Source organism: Phaenicophaeus curvirostris, chromosome 13, assembly GCF_032191515.1.
Source record: "Phaenicophaeus curvirostris isolate KB17595 chromosome 13, BPBGC_Pcur_1.0, whole genome shotgun sequence".
Classification (NCBI taxonomy): Eukaryota; Metazoa; Chordata; class Aves; order Cuculiformes; family Cuculidae; genus Phaenicophaeus; species Phaenicophaeus curvirostris.
In genome coordinates, this window is record NC_091404.1 from 2,791,944 (window position 1) to 2,809,101 (window position 17,158).

Genomic DNA, 17,158 nt, shown 5'->3' on the forward strand with positions numbered 1-17,158 from the left:
GCCTGCTCTGCTTTTCATCCTGATTCCGTCCTGATTTTGCCAGAGGGTTCAGATTCAGAGGAGTTTGATTACTTCCCTTTGACAGGCTGAGAGTGTTGGGGCTGTTCAGCTCCAAGAAGGCTCCGAGGAGACCTTATAGTGACCTTCCAGTACCTGAAGGGGCTCCAAGAAAGCTGGGGAGGGACTGTTCACAAAGGCTTGTAGTGATAGGATGAGGGGCAATGGGTATAAACTGGAGAGGGGCAGATTTAGACTAGGCATTAGGAGGAATTTCTTTACTATGAGAGTGGTGAAGCACCAGAACAGGTTGCCCAGAGCAGTGGTGGCTGCCCCATCTCTGGAGGGGTTCAAGGTCAGGTTGGATGGGGCTTGGAGCCCCTGATCCAGTGGGAGTTGTCCCTGCCCATTGCAAGTGGGTTGGAATTGGATGATCTTTGAGATCCCTTCCAATCCAAATTATGATTCTATGATTCTGCTCCCCAAGATGCCCGGAATCTCTTTTGCTGCTGCTGAGGACAATTGACTTGACTCTCTGCCCTCATGTAATTTGGACTAGTACCTACAACACCACGTGGGATGGACTGCTATAAAAATAAATGAAAAAAGAATCAGGCCCCCTAACAGTAGTTTTTCTCCTGCCTTACCAATTTGCTTTCTTTTCCTAAACCCATTTAAAAGGCAGTGCCTCAGAGAACAAAAAAGACCACAGATGTTTCAGAAACTTCTGCAAGCGTTTGATCGTTTTGTTTTTCCCCAAACCCAGCTCTAAAAGAGCAGAGAGACGTGACGTAAGTGAAGAGATGCATTGATGTGCTTTGACCCGATTCACGCATTTGACTGATTTGCAGTAGCTGAATGCCCAGTTCAAAATCACCATTTTGGACATGCATTTAGCTCCAGAACACATTTCTGGTTTTCCCTTCATACCAAGACCAAATCAGGGTTGGAGTGGACTCAGGGAACACCAGGGGATCAGAAACCAGCTCTAGGATCCCAGACGTTGAGGGTTTTTTTCCTTACCAGCCATGTGATGTCCCCACAGCATTTACAGTGGGAATTTGGATGCAGCTTGACAACAGGAAAGCATAAGCAGCCTCTGAGACAAGAGGACTGTGTTTCAAGTGACCTTCTCAGAGTTCTTTGGTAGCACCACCAAAGGGGATGTGGACAGTGTGATTGCACAAGGGTTGAATTATTTTGGGAGTACATTTCTTTGGGATGTTTTAAAATCAACATGTTGTTAAGTAATCAGATATAGTCATATTCCAGGGAAACTCAGACCTTTCCTGTGGTTAGGGAACAGTCAGTTGATTCAGATGGAGAGCTCATTTTTACTGGATTGTATCATTGACAGGACACTATTGTGGACACTTATTTCTCTTGTTTCTTCATTTTCTGAAAAAAACGGAAGCAGGACTATGTTTGCTTGCCTTGCACTAGTAAAGAGGAAGCCCCCTGAAGCTGTAACCAATGTGTAAGAAATGTTTTGGTGTGAGGGTGGTGAGGTCCTGGCCCAGGTTGCCTGGAGAACTTGTGGCTGCCCCATCCCTGGAGGGGTTCAAGGCCAGGTTGGATGTGGCTTGGAGCCTGTGATCCAGTGGGAGGTGTCCCTGCCCGTGGGGTTGGAAGTGGATGGGCTTTGAGGTCCCTTCCAACACAAACCATTCTAGAAGTCCATCTATGAAACTCCGGCTGCCCAGAAAACCAGCAAAAGGTTGTGCCTCATCTCAGCCCTGAAGTGTGGCATGTTTCTGTAGACATGCCCTGGATGGACTCAAGGAATGGTGTTAGAACGCCAAAATTGGATGAGTTATGCCACACATACTGTGGTCTAGGTCCTCCAATTCAAGTGTTCCAATACGCTGGGAGGGAACAATCATCCAGGCAACCCAGCTCAAAACCCCACCCTGCTCTCCAATGAGGCGGCCCCACCTTGAGCACTGGGTGCAGTTCTGGGAGCCATGGGATAAAAAGGGTCTAAATCTACAGGAGAGTGTCCAGAGAAGGGCATGGAGTTGGGGAAGGGTTTAGAGGAGAAGAGCGTGAGGAGCAGCTGAAGGCACTCGGTCTGTTCAGCCTGGAGAAGAGGAGAATGAGGGGAGACCTCATCACGCTCTGGAGCTTCCTCACCAGGGGAGGAGGAGAAGCAGGTGGTGAGCTCTTCTCTGTGACCACCAATGACAGGACCAAGGGAATGGCAGGAAGATGTGCTGGGGAGGGTTAAGTTGGACGTTAGGTAACCAGATGGACACCACCAGAGGGTGGTGGAGCCCTGGAACAGCTCCCAGGGAAGCAGTCACGGCACCAAGCCTGACAATATTCCAGCAACATTTGGCCAAGGCCCTCAGCCCCACGGTGTGAATGTTGGGATGTCCTGTGCAGGGACAGGAGCTGGAGTGGATGATGCTTGTGGGCCCCTTCTGACTTAGGACTTTCTGTGATTCTATGACAAGCTTAATGCCATGAATGGAGAAAGCAAGGCACACCAGGCTTTTCTTACCACCAGGTGACCCTGCAGTGAGGCTGTGCAGAAAACCCTGGCCGCTGTGCTTGCCTACTTGAAATACACATACTTTCTTCTCCTGCAGTTCTGACATTGGGATGGTGACTGAGAGAGCAAAGCGTGAGATCAGAAAATCAAATCATCTTTGCGGAATGTCCTGTTGTGACGATATCGGACGTAGGGAAAAGCCAGATACCTGCAGCCTGGGATACTACCAGGGTCAGCTGTGAATGAGAGAAGCTGATAAGCCAAGTGGGGAGCTTCAGCAGTGCCTATTAATCAGGGGGCCAGTGGTCCTCATGGGCTTGCAGTTTGACACTGCTCACAATTAGATTGTGAGTCTGGAACAGGAGCTGGAAAATTATAGAGGGGACTAACACTCATGATGAAATCAGGCTCATCCTTGGCTGGATTAAGAGTCTCTTAGGCACGCTGATTTGAATTTAATATGTAGCAAAGACTGCTTAAATCAATTGACCCATTTATGGACTAAGGCAGAACTCAGAAAGGACCAGGAGCCCCAGTGACAGCAGATATGTTGGCTTTGTCTAACAGGGGATGCTCTATTCTTTTCTGGGCTTTTTTTTCCCTTCCTTTTCACTCAAATCATCCTTGCAGAGCTCTGGATCTTCCCTGTACCAGGTCAGGACAAGAAACCAGAAACCTGACTGTTATCTCCCAAGTGAGCATGTGATATTTGGCAAGAGTCTAGTCTTGCGTTCTGATTGAGCACTGGAAAGGGGTCGTTGTAGTCCCAATTTAATTGACAAACAATGTATTTACCTTAATTTTGTGAGTAATGCTATTCTATTATTCATTCACTGGCCAAAAGCTTCACTTCTGTTATTTTTTCTACCAAGTTTTTGTCAGCTCTGCCACAGACACGAGCTGGGAGCATAAGAAGTTCAGCCATGACTCTTTCTTCATTATTGCATGAAAGAAAAATGTGTATGGGGTTTTCTTTTAGAAGAGAACATTAGAATTAGTAAATAGGTATTTCTGAGATAAACCCCATCTTGATTGGCAGGAGCCCACTCTGCATGGAGGCTGGTGTGGGGCTGTTTGCAGAGCCCGGCTCCCTTCTAGCACTCGTTGTTGTAAGACTGGTTTGTTTGAATTTTTCTCAAAGCCACATCTGTTCACCTCTTAAAGATTTACTCTAGCTTAATATGAATTAAATAGATGAAGGTGGAGCTTGTCAGTGTCCTGGTCATTGCTGACACAGAACTGAACGGGAGCTGAGTGTATGAACACATCATAGGAGAAAGGAGACTCTGCTCATGGGTAGACTGGCGTTAGCCTCCTTCTTTGCATGAGCATAATTGCTAGGAGATGATTAGTGACTGTCTCTGAACCCTACACCTCTTAATACCTCTACAGATCCTTTCTGATCATGGTGACTTACCTATTTCCCTACAAGAACTCATGGACAGTTTGAAGAGCAGACTAATGTCTCTCTGGCATAGAGTCATGGAATGGTTTGGGTTGGAAAGGGCCTTAAAGCCCATCCTGTTCCAACTCCCTCAACACCTCCCACTGGATCAGGGGTTCCAAGCCCCATCCAACCTGGCCTTGAACACCTCCAGGGATGGGGCAGCCACCACTTCTCAGGCATAGCTCCGTTTCTCCTCTACACAACCAGGCACTCACTTCTACACGTGACCCTACAAAGGAAGGCACAGGACATTCTTCATTGTGTATTGTGATGGATATGTCAGACAACCCATCCTCTGTTCTCCTTTACTTTGTTGAAGGACAAGTCCTGATGTTCTGCAATTCATAAGATTCTTTTTTGACCCTCAGCTAGAATTTTGATCTAAGTATTGAATAAAAAATTGGCAACCCATCTCAAGCTTTCATCCAAGGAAAGATGGCAAAATAGCGAATAATATTCTGTTGTATATCACATTGTGATTGTTTCTTAATATTTACCCTGTTTGGATCGCGTGGGGAAATGGATCTAATTCACAGCATTCACCCGTATTATAGCTGTCACCAGTGCAATTCTTAGCAATAATCAATAAAGCCATTCCCCTTGCAGTTGCCCAAGATCACAGTTTTTCTCATTAGTCAGCAGTCAATATCAGCCCTTAAGTTAATAATATATCATGGTGGCACTGTGGCAGCTGGCCTTGTCTGTCTTTCCAATTGAAATGAACATTAAAGTTCTTTGGAATGGAAAAAAAGGCACAGGGCAGAAATCAATAGCATTGATTTCAGCATCACTTTTTGAAAAGACGGATCATCATCTGTGCTGGTCCTGGTGGGAGGCTGTTTGCACTCCTTGTTATTGCACTCGCAGGCCTGTCCAGGATAAAAAAATAAAAGAATTGGTTTGATTTGCTTACCTGAAGTCCCCAGTAAGAATGAATGCCATGGGTTGTATACTCCAGGGCAGACTTGGGGTCACCTCGTCATTTGGAAGGGGGTTTGGCCTGTGTCTAGGAGAAATATTTTCGTAGAATCATCATAGAATCACAGAATAGTTTGGGCTGGAAGGGACCTCAAAGCCCATCCAGTCCCACCCCTGCCATGGGCAGGGACACCTCCCAGTGGATCAGGGGCTCCAAGCCCCATCCAACCTGGCCTTGAACACCTTGATGGGGGAGCCACCACTGTTCTAGGCAACCTGGGCCAGGGCCTCCCCACCCTCATTGTGAAGAATTTCTGGTGGAAAAATCCAGGCCCCAAGGACATGGGCCATAAAAACGTTCAGATGTTAGATAGCCGAGTACGTTAAGACTCAAAGGAGCGATACCCGCAGCCGTTGTTCACTGAGTTGGGAGAGGCCAGGCTGTACTTGGTTGGGCTCCCCTCATGCAAACCAGCTGAGGAGTTGGCTGGTTTCTCAGTCTCATACACACACACTGCTTCAGTTTCAACCAAGCTGCTCTTTTGCGATGACCCAGAAAGACATTGTTGATGGAAAAAACATGATATAGTAATAATGAGCGGCAAATCCTTGCTGCATTTATTGCTACAAGGCTGGTGTGATTATGCTGCTGCTAGTGAGAGATCCTGGGCATCACCACTGCACACCACACTCCATTTCACAATCTTCTTGTTTTGTGTTCGGCAGTGACTACAGGTATGTGGCTGCTGCTCTCGCCGTCATGAGGAACGTGACTCTACAGATCAACGAGCGGAAGCGGAGGTTGGAGAACATTGACAAGATCGCTCAGTGGCAGGCCTCCGTTCTGGACTGGGAGGTACAGCACCTGCTTGGCCCTTGTTTCAGGGCTAGAAACATGGCAAAAACTGTTGGAATTAACCTGTCCGACGCATTGGTTGTAATTATCCTAGACCATGTGGGTCATTTCACACAACATGGTCTAGATAGGAGTTGGATGAGACCTCAGAACTGGGATTAAACTTGGGATAGAGAACACATATTTACAGATTTTGGAGATGGTACTTAGCATGTCAGTCATTAATGGTATTCTGAAGAAAATCTGGGCTCTGGTTCCAGTGCCATCAGTAGAAATCTGGAGTACCTTTTGCAAATGGAGTGCTTTTGTCGTGGGAATAAGGGAGATTTGGATGAACTCCGTGTGCATTCTGGCTCTCTGCTTTGTCATTAGGGAAGAAGTAGGGAAAGGTAGCAAAAACGCCCTGAGAGAAAACTCTTCTGGTGGTACTTTGTGATTAGAAGCTAATGTGTGAAGCTGAAGTTGAGATGCTATTTGCACATTTAAAATGAGCACCCACTTAAAGTTATCTCTGAACCAGCCCTGTCTGGAGTGCTGATATAATTAGGAAGCTGAGAAACACAGACAAGGCAAAGTCAGCAGAGGGCTTCTTTCCTAGCAGACCTTACAGTTTTGCCATGTGTTTAAAAAAGAAAGCCATACTAAAATGATATTGTCCTCTGCTTTTCATCCCAGATTCTTTAAAAATCATTGTATGAATGTGATCTGTAAATCAAGTTTAAAAGCAGACCGAAGATTAATATTTTTGTAAATCCCTCTTTATGTTGTCATTGATCCATGTGTTCAGCAAGTAGATGCTTAGGTTGATGGAACAGCCTTTCTTCTTCCTCACAGTCATGAATATTTGGAATAACTTCCCATTCAAGTCAATGGGATCATATTATGTATATTAGTATATGGGAAAAATCTTGTCATATGTTTTTATCTAGGAAGGCTCTAGGAGAAGGAGAGAAAAGCAGGTGCCTCACCTTCTTCTTGTGTATCCTCCTTGACTGAACTAGTTTCATTGCTATGATAGAGGTTGCATTCAACCCTGACCCTCTTAATAAAGCATATAAATGCAGCAATCATCGCTGGTTCTTAAATTATGAGTGTCTGTGAGAGCAGAAAATGCAGATGATTTTCTTGATTGTTTTATTGTTGTTTACTGCAAGGAAATCTCTTTCTTACTGACATGCAGGCTCATTTTCAGAGTCAGCAAGCTGCTCTCAAGGAGGGACAGGACCATCAGATACGTCTTCAGCCTTCAGTGTGTGCCATGGGATGAGCTAATAGGTGCCATTTGTGAGAACTGCTGAGACCCTCATTGTAAATAAATCTAGATTAAAGATTGATCAATCCCAAGCCAGTGAATATTCATGTTGAGTGGAAAGCCAAGGTGACCTCCATGTAGGATCTGTGGAATAGCAGTTCCTTTTTCTCTTGAATTACCTGAGCTGATAATTCATTTTTATTGAGCCATATCCTTGATAATTCATTCCTGCTTAGCTTTAGCTTCATCCTTTATAATTCATTCCTGCTTAGCAGTACCCATTCTTTATCTCCATCCTATCCTCAGGAACTTGCCAAATTGTTCTTCCAGGCTTCTTTCAACTACTCCAAATTTTAAGCACAATATTGCAGCAACATAGAGTCACAGAATCACTGAGGTTGGAAAAGACCTCTAAACTCTTCCAGTCCAACCGTCAGCTCAACGCCACCATGCCTACTAAACCGTGTCCCCAAGTGCCCTGACCATATGGATTTTGAACCTCTCCAGGTCTGGAGACTCCCCCACTGCCCTGGGCAGCCTCTGCCAGGGCTTCACCACTCTGTCAGTGAAGGCATTTTCCTAATACCCAATCCAAACCTCCTCTTGTGCAACTTGAGGCGATTTCCTCTTGTCCTATCCCTTGTTCCTTGGGAGAAGAGCCCAGCACCCACCTCACCACAACCTCCTTCCCAGAAGCTGCGGAGAGCAATGAGGTCTCTCCTCAGCCTCCTCTTCTCCAGGATAAACAGCCCCAGGTCCCTCAGCTGCTCCCACAATCCCTGTTCTCCAGACCCTTCCCCAGCTCTGTTCCCTTCTCCAGATGTGCTCCAGCCCCTCAATGTCCTTCTTGCACTGAGGGGCCCAAAACTGAACCCAGGATTTGAGGTGCAGCCTCACCAGCACCAAATGCAGGGGATGATCCCTTCCCTGCTCCTGCTGGCCACCCCATGGGTGATCCAAGCCAGAATGGTGTTGGTCTTGGCCACCTAGGCCACTGCTGGCTCATGTTCAGCCGCTGTCGACCAGCACCCCCAGGGCCTTTTCTACCAGGCAGCTTCCCAGCCGCTCTTCTTGCATGCAGCATTGCAACATCCTTCATCTTCTGTTAATACAGCAAAACCTGCTGTTGTCAGAGGTTCGACAAGAATACAGTGACTGCCCCCATTCACAGGAAAACACCCTTCTTGCCTTTTTTGTTCTGTATTTTGGATCCAGAAGAGTCATAGAGTTGTGATGAGAAGACTAAAGTATGAGGACTATATCCAGCAGAGGACTTCACTGCTTGATTCTTTTCTCTAAAGTAACAACTGAATCTTCAGATGCAGCCCCCACTTCCCAGATGTCCACGTAATGGCCAGAAGGCTGCACTAAAATACTCAGAAGTTAGCTATAATATAACGCAGGAAGAGAACAGGAGGAATCAAAAGCAGTGCCAGATGCTTAGATTTGTCCTAGATATGATCACAGAATCATTGAGGTTGGAAAAGCCCTCTAAGCTCATCCAGTCCAACCATCAGCCCAATGCCACCGTGCCTGCGAAGCCATGTCCTGAAGTGCCACATCTACATGCTTTCTGAACCCCTCCAGGAAAGGAGACTCCACCACTTCTCCAGGTAGCCTCTGCCAGGGCTTCACCACTCTTTCCATAAAGAAAGTTTTTCTAATATCCAGTCTAAACCTCCCCTGGCACAACTTGAGACCATTTTGAGATCTGCGCAGATGTTCTTTTTAGGCATTGCAAACCCAAGCTAACCTCCAAACCCATGACTCGGCTGACCTCTGTCTATAGGACATGTCTCCCAGGCTATGAGGGGCTGATTCCTTATCCCACCTGTAGGGATTCAAGCTCTCATCTTATACACGTAGGCAGTTATGAAATAGAAATAGGATTTCCCAGAACGTCTCCCTATCCTCTTCCAGCCTGTGGGGAACATGCGTTTTATTACCTGGATCAGAAAGTAGAAGACCACAGCTCCCAGGTTGGCTGCAGTGAAGGACACTACTGAGAGAGTGACCTGCTGTCAACTTCATGCTTCTACAAATGCTTACCTAGTTTATATTAAGTGCTCACTGAAACAGAGCCAGGAACACACAGCATCACCCTCCCATCTTTCTGTGGCCCCACCCCTGCTCTAACCGGAGTCTGTACCCACAAGGGCTCCCTTTCTGCCCCTCTGGGTGTCCCAGGGGCTTCTTGATCTCTCCAGCCAGCTCGGCAGTTCAGATGAGCAGTAGCAGCATGGACCTGAGCTGTACAGCATGGTATTCCTTGGGGCCAGCTGAAAAACATTGCTCCAGTGGAGGTTTAGATTAAATATTAGGAAAAATTTCTTCTCTGAAAGGGCTCTCAGACACTGGAACGGCTGCCCAGGGCAGCGGTGGAGTCCACATCCCTGGAGGGATTTAAGAGATGGGCAGACAAGGTGCTCAGGGGTGGTTCAGTGGTGGACAGGTGCAGTCGGACTAGATGATCTGAAAGGTCTTTTCTAACCCAAAGTTTTTATGATTCTAATTCTCACTCTGTGTTTCACTTGGGGAATTATCTCAGCAGCAAACAGAGCTCAATGTTTGCGCACATTGAAATCTTTTATTTGGAGAAATACCAGTTTTTCCTCAACATCTCTTAACTAATGATGTTGATTCTCTGATTTGAAATTGCAGTTTCTTCCCTAAATTTATCAGTGGTTTGCAATGAGATGTTGGGAAAAGAAGAAGAAAAAATCCACACTAAACAAAAAAATATTTAGTGAGTGAATATTTGAAATATCCTTGTAAACAAAGTGTACGTATGCATTTTCTTCAAAGCAGAAGGTGTTATTGGGTATGTATACATATTGCTGATCCTAAAACAAATAGAAGAAGTAGGTGGCATGTTCTGGCTAATTTAAGCAGAAGGGATTTTACTGAATCCCATGGAGTTGTGCCTGTGTGCTGCAGGAATAATTTTCTGCCTGGCCCTGTGAAAGTGAATTACAGGGTCAGGATCTGACAAATGTGAATGTCCTTGAGTTAACCAAGGCCAGATTGGTTTTTATCCAAGAAGTCATGTAAGCAGGGGTCGATGGTTGAAATTGTGGATGGTACCTGGAAAGGGTGGTCTGACTCCATGGCAGCTGGGGTGTGGAGTCCTAAGGAATCTTTTTCATCTTTATATCAATAATGACTGAGTAGAATCTGAAGAGAAGATTTAGACTAGACATAAGGAGGAATTTCTTCGCTGTGAGAGTGGTGAGGCACTGGAACAGGTTGCCCAGAGAAGTGGTGCCTCCCTATCCCGGGAGGTGTTCAAGGCCAGGTTGGATGGGCCTTGGGCAGCCTGATCTGGCAGGGGGTTGGAACTAGGTGATCTTTAAGGTCCCTTCCAACCCAAAATATTCTATGATTCTATGATTATGATCTCACTGACTGCTGTGAATTAGAAATAATCTCAATCACTTTGAAACGGGTTCCTGTTGAATTCACAGGAACTGGATCCTGATCAGAAAGCCTTGGTTGAACTATTGCCATGGATGACTCACTTCTTTAGTTTCTCTCTTGAATTTCCAGTATATAAACAGACCTGGAGAGGTGCTGCCCCTGCCTACACCAAATCCTCTAGTGCCTTTTGTCCTTTCAGCTGTTAACGGTGCAGAATGTAGGGCTTCCACCACCTCCTGCTGAGACCTTTCAGTGTCTGAGTTCTCCTTGTTATGAAGTGGTTCCTGATGTTCAACCTCTATTTCCTTTTGCTCAACATCCTCCCCTTACTTGTAGTTAAATGCCTTCGGATCAAAGCAGTGACATTTAAAGGCAAACCCGGCTGGAGTGGGTTCAGAACAGCCTGCGACATTTCCTCTGGATCAGACTTCAAACGGGACAGACAGAACCCATCCGAGGCAGCCTTTACACGTTCAGTCCTGTCTTGTGCTTTTGCCCTCTGAGAGCGAGTTATGCATCACAAAGGTCAGTGGGTTTTAGCCGGATAATACACACACACCAATACTAGAAAGTGGTTCTTCCTACAAAGCCCATCATCGTTTCAAAGCCCATCATCATTTCAAAGCCCTTGCAAGCCCCAGTGCGGTGTTTACAGGCACACAGTGGGAGCAGAGGAGCGGTACCCCCCTTCCTTCCTCCCTCTGCCTGCTCTGTGGTCATCAGAGAAGCACCTTCACCTTTCTCCTGCCCTCAGAGGAGCACCTTCCCCTGCCTCCTGCCCTCCGTACGGCTCCTGCAAGCACACGGGGTACGCTGGCGAGCGCGCTGCAATGCCTGGCTCGCTCCGGCGCTGCTCCCGGGCAGGATTTGCAAGCTTGCCAGTTGCTGGGGCATGACCGCAGCCTCGAGTGTGACAGCGCTTGCTGAGTGCCCATTAGAGAGGATGTGAAGATGGAAAGCAGATCTGTGCTTTGGCAGACCTCGGGATTGCTCTGCTCTGTGCCTTTTTCATACAGCACTTGAACCAAGGCAAAACAAAATGAAGCCTCAATCCCTGCAGCATTTCAGGCTCCCTTCACGGCAGCTGCCAGCACCGCTTTCCTCCCTTTCAGAGCAGGTTTTTCTCAGAGGAGGGAGGTGTCCCTGCCCATGGCAGGGGGTTGGAACTGGAAGGGCCTTAAGGTTCCTTCCAACCCAAACCATTTTATGATTCTGTGACCTGGCACCCATTCCCTAGAAGGGGATCTGTGGAGGTCCCCAAGCCAAGTGGAGGATATTTGGCATGGGAGTGAGCCTTACTCATCAAACTGGATGAATTTTAACTTGCTATTTAAACAAACTGCTTTGGTTTATGTAGATATCTTGATACTTCTACCAAAGATTCCCCTGGGTTGCAACTTTGGCAGAATTCAAGAGTATTAAATTTACATGGAGAGAAAAAATATATATAATTGAGAAATGTAATGAACACTGTCCTTTTAAATTCCTTCCCATTCTTGTTATTTATGGGTCCTTTAAATCAAGACTTGCTGCCCTTAATTATGTAATGTATAATAGCTGGCCTCAGCCTAATACTATGTTATAGAATCCAAGAATGAGATGAAAAAAAAGATGCATGCAACCAACGTACTGTATTCAAAGTGAGGACAGTCTGATGAGAAATCCTCCAGGGAAAGTAATCGCATCATGGACTGAAACACATCCTTCTTTTTTTTCCCCCCTCTTCTCTGGTTTCTCCCAGCCCCCCAGCAACAGAAGGTATCAAAAAAATGAGCCTGATGAAAAGGACAACATTGCTCTCACTTTCCTTTTTTTCTGATCTCTCAGTAGCCCAGAGTGCTAATCAGCCTGTCAATCTCTAATTAAAGAACAGCAGTGTCAGGCAGAAGAGAGCCCTGTGCGCTGAATGTTAACGAGTGAGGGAGATTTTGTGCCCAGCGGTGACAGCAACGAGCCGTGTCAGGAGGTGGCTTAGGCACAGGGGAGCAGGTCCCATGGGCTGAGGAGCATTTCTGAGCCTGGGATGGCATCTGCTCAGGGATTGCTGCTGGGAAGAAGGAGCAGGGCAGGCTGAGAGGTCCAACATGCTGCAGATTGCAGTGCCGTGTCCTCTTTGTAATGCTGGTGCTTCCAGCAGCATCTCTTTCATCACAGCAGTAAAAACCCGTTGGTTCCTCCCAGTTCCTCATTATAGAAAGTGGCAATCACCTATAACACAGTTGTGGAGCTGAGGATTGACTTATTCTGCAGCTGCAGCAGCAGAGCTGACCCTGTGCTGCAAGAGTCAGGATTAGCCCCAGGGCTTTTATGTCGTTCCAGCCCTGGCAAGCTCCAGGGAGCATGAGGCCTGCTTCCAGCCTAGATCTGGGTGACCTTCTGCTCCCATTACTGCACCCGAAGTAGTTGGACTCTGCCTGTGACTGCAGGAAGGGAAGAGGACTCAGCTTTCTTTTTCCTGCCCTTTGTATGTAGCAGGCTGTGCAGTGCAAACCATTGATGCAGCCTGGGGAGGGCTGAGAGATTTTCATGTATCCTTATAGGATACTTCAGGTCGGTAGGGAGTCTTGGCCCTTTTGCTGCTTTGCTTTGCTGAAGTCAGTAGGACATCTGCCACTTCAGAATCATAGAATGGTTTGGGCTGGAAGGGACCTCAAAGCCAATCCATTTCCAGCCCCTGGCATGGGCAGGGACACCTTCCAGTGGATCAGGGGCTCCAAGCCCCATCCAGTGTGGCCTTGAACACCTCCAGGGATGGGGAGGTGCTCTGGGCAACCTGGGATTTTTTTTTTCCTATTTTTCTATGTAATTGGAAGGATCCAGGCCCTGGACTGGCTTTAGAAAAGGATTGGGAGAGGTGTTGTGGAAAGCCAACATGGTTTAGTGTTTGATAGGAATGGTTGGACTTGATGATCCGGTGGGTTTCTTCCAACCTGGTGATTCTATGATTCTATGATTCTATGTTTCTATGAAATGAGGAGCAAATATCGAGGTGTGCTGGGGTAGTCGTGCCAACAGTGGAGCAGAAAAGCAAATGCTTCCTTTCTTATCCATGACACTGTGACTGGCCCCATGAGGATCCCCAGTAGGGACGCTCCACCAGCAGAAGACAGTTCATGCTGTTCAAAGAGGTGGTATAACTGCTGGGGAAAGAAAATGCCTTTCAAGGTTCATTGCATCTGCTCTAGGAGGTCTGGCAGTGCAGCCACGCTGGTGGATTGCAATAGCAGCTGAGGGCTCGAGGAAGAGGCAGGGCCGCAGAGATGCTCTTCTCGAGGGCTGACGTCTGGCCAACATGTGCTAGTCCAAAACTGTTTGCAATATATATTTCCAAATTTGCTAATACAGTGCTGGAAATCATCTATTTCTAGCCTATAGACTGTATATACAAGTTGTTTTCCCAACATAAAAAAATGCAGTACAAATTCTATCATTTCAGATGTAATTTTTTTGGTTCCTATTGCTTGCAGGGACTGCACAGTTTGCATTCAGCTAATCAAGTAGAAGTGTTTACAGAGTCCTCTGTGTGTCCTCAGGCTTGAGATGCTACCACAGGAGTAAAAGACAAAACTGCCTTTCTATTTTTAGCAGCCAGCCTTTTCCAGGCTCGCCCCCTCTCATAAAAGCTCCATGGGCTTGTATGAATCTTCTTTGTATGAGCTCATATTTAGCCAGGAAAGCCCAGAATTTCTGGAGCTGGTGCGTTTTCTTCAAAGGCTTCTTGTTCAAGGGCTTGCATCTACCTAAGCTGTTGCAGCAGCACATGGTCCCTGGGTTCTGGCCAGGAGGTATCGGCTGCAGTCAGCCCCTGACACCACAATCTTGAGACACTGCAAGATGCACAGCACATCCCTCTGGGAATGCCCCTCTGTTCCCAGGAAGTTATCCCTCCTCATACCACAGATGAAGAGGTGGATAAATACCTCACTAAGGCAGTTTGAAAGTCTGTGCTGCAGCATGATGCTGCACCGACTTAATGAAGTTGCTGTTGTCACAGGGCCCAGGGACTCAGGCAGTTGCTTCCAATCAATGCTGGGAGGTTAATTACACATTTACCTGAGCAGCAGTCTGAAATCCTCACCAAGAAATTAAGAGTGGGGGTGAGTCTTGGTGCTTTGACACCTACAAGTGGAAGCACTACCAGATAAGTCTGTCTATCTAGATGCCCTCCAGGTTCTTTTTTGCAGTTTTCAGCTGCAAGAGGGGAGGCTGAAGTGAGATCTTAGCAAGAACTGTTTTGGTGTGAGGGTGGGGAGGCCCTGGCCCAGGTTGCCCAGAGCAGGGGTGGCTGCCCCATCCCTGGAGGGGTTCAAGGCCAGGTTGGATGGGGCTTGGAGCCCCTGATCCAGTGGGAGGTGTCTTTGCAGGGGGGTGGAACTTGATGGGCTTTGAGGTCCCTTCCAACCTAAAATCATTCTGTGATTCTATGATTCTGTGATTCTAGTTTCAGAGACAAAAATGGAAAAACAAGGCTTCTCTCTCAGTTGCTCCTGACTCCTGCTCCTTACCTTTTAGCTGGAGTCCTCCTGGTCCCTTCACAGATGCTTCAGAGCAAGAGATGCACTGAGATGCCCACAGGGCAGGTGGTTGTGAATTCACCCATTTTTAATAAATAGATTTTAATTAACTTTTTAAAAAGTCCAGCTCATCCCAATTAGTGGAGGGTGACTGCATTTGTTCTCTTGGAGAGTGGGAGAGAGAGCGCTGTGTGTTCAAGACCATCTGCTCATGAATCCTTAAAAAATCTCGGAGAGGAAAACAAGCGTTAGCTGGAGGCAGGGAAAGGGCGAGGGCATTCTGGCAGCTGGCCGAGGAGGCTTTGCCAGCCGGGGAGGAGGGGGCAGAGGCTGCTGGAGGAGCTGGGGTGGTCCTGACAGTTTTTTAGAGGTGGGGAACTCTAATGAGCTCTGGGAGAAGGGGCTGTAATTGCCCGAATGAGTGGGAAGGGAGGCAGCAATCCGGAGGGGGCAGTTTTAGCAGCCTCACAGGTGGGATTATGGATAACACGTTGTAGATGACTTGGGTAGCTGGTCTGAGATGTCAAGAGGGGATGTGCTTTGGGATGCTGTTCTAAAGCAAGAGGGTGCCAGGGAATCTCTTACCCTGAATACAAAGGGGCTGTGTCGTGGGCAGGAGAAAAGGGGCTTCACTCTCAGGATGCCACCAGCATCGAGATTCAGTGCCTGGGGGTACCTGGTGAGGGGGAGTGGGGACGGCGTCTGGAGCAGCTCTTTCCTCCTTGCACTGTGAACCGTAATGACTGTGCTTTGAGTGTCTGCACTTACTTCATTTATTTCTCTCCCTTCAGAATTATCCTGTCTGCAGTTTCTGGTCTGAAAGCAGGTGGGATGGCTTGGAAAACTGCAAAAGAGCCAAAATCTTATTTAATTCTTGTTTCTTCCCATCCTGCAAAGAGAAACATACCCACTGCCCTGGCTGGGAGCAGCGGCTCATTCGGCCTCCTTCTCTGTGCCCTCTAGGGAGACGATATCTTGGACCGCAGCTCAGAGTTGATCTACACGGGAGAGATGTCCTGGATTTACCAGCCTTATGGACGGAACCAGCAGCGTGTTTTCTTTCTCTTTGATCACCAGATGGTTCTCTGCAAGAAGGTAAGGACATCTAGGGAGAAATCAGCGTGGCTAAGGACATGCTGCAGACAGACTTTGCAGTCCAAAGCGGTTTTTAGGGCAAGGTGGCTGCTACACGTGTGGAAGAGGACATGGATAGCACTGAGAAAGGGCAATCCACGTGCTAGAAATACAGAATTACAGGGTGGTGAGTAAACCGGGACAGAGGGATTTTGATGCTGGTAGCAAATCCAGCCTCCACTTGTTCATTTCATGCCTTTTTCTCATGCGCCCCTCGTTTGGCTCGTTGCCTTGCTTCTACTTTTGGCTGCAGCAAATGATAGCCCTCGAATTTCTATATGAACTGCGAAGCCTGGCACTTGGGCAGACACCTCAATTGCTGCATTAAAACAACGATCGCTGCCTCTCGAAGAAACGCTGGGCAGCTGCTGGGTCTGTAGCGGGGTTTGTGTGCTGTCACTTGGTGAAATGCAGTTTAAGCCTTATCTTCATGTAGCTGCTGCACTGGATTTTGTGTGGCATGTCTGTGCCACAAAACCCATCACGAAGAAAGACAATGCGGAAAACCGGGGCTAAGGTGTTGCAGGATTAATCGGAGGGGGGAACTGTGTTTTGGAGTGACTGCGTTTGGCAGCAGAGCTGCGTTGCTGTAGTACTGCTAAGGTGATCCCAGCTCATTATGGTTGGACTCGATGATCCGGTGGGTCTTTTCCAACCTGGTGATTCTATGATTCTATGATTCTCCATACGGACAGGGATTCGTTGGCATTTCCACTGCAGCCACACAGATAACTGGGCAGACGGAGTCCCCTGGCCTGGCTACAAGTGGGAGGCAGGGCAAGCTGCAGACGTCTCCGGCCAAGCACACCAGGGTTGTGTTCCTGTCACATTCCATATGCTAAGGAAAGGTTGAACGAGCCCCGTGCGGCGCAGCAGCCCTCCAAGGAGAGCCCAGCCACTGCAGGAAGCGGCGTGGGTGGCGGCGTGGGTGGCTCCTGACTCACCGCGGCATCACTGCCCGCTGCCACCAGACATGGAGCTGTGGCCTGTGCAGTTCAGTGGGTGGCACTTTCTTCTCCTGAGTCATGGTTGACTGAGATTTTGCCTTCTGGAATGCGCGTGCTTTTTTTTTTTACCTCTTCATTGCTGTGCCTTTTACTTCTTTCCCGGCTCTGTAAAAAAAAAACAG

At 47.5% G+C, this 17,158-nt stretch overlaps 1 protein-coding gene across 10 annotated transcripts in view; it reads left to right on the top strand.

The window, feature by feature from the left end:
* Positions 1 to 17,158, top strand: part of ARHGEF9 (Cdc42 guanine nucleotide exchange factor 9) — a 219,510-nt gene that overhangs the window by 171,917 nt on the left and 30,435 nt on the right. For all 10 annotated transcript variants that reach the window (XM_069867770.1, XM_069867771.1, XM_069867772.1 and 7 more), the window contains 2 exons: positions 5,583 to 5,712; positions 15,859 to 15,990. In XM_069867770.1, coding sequence (XP_069723871.1) covers positions 5,583 to 5,712; positions 15,859 to 15,990 — 262 coding nt within the window. The remainder of the gene's footprint in view (positions 1 to 5,582; positions 5,713 to 15,858; positions 15,991 to 17,158) is intronic.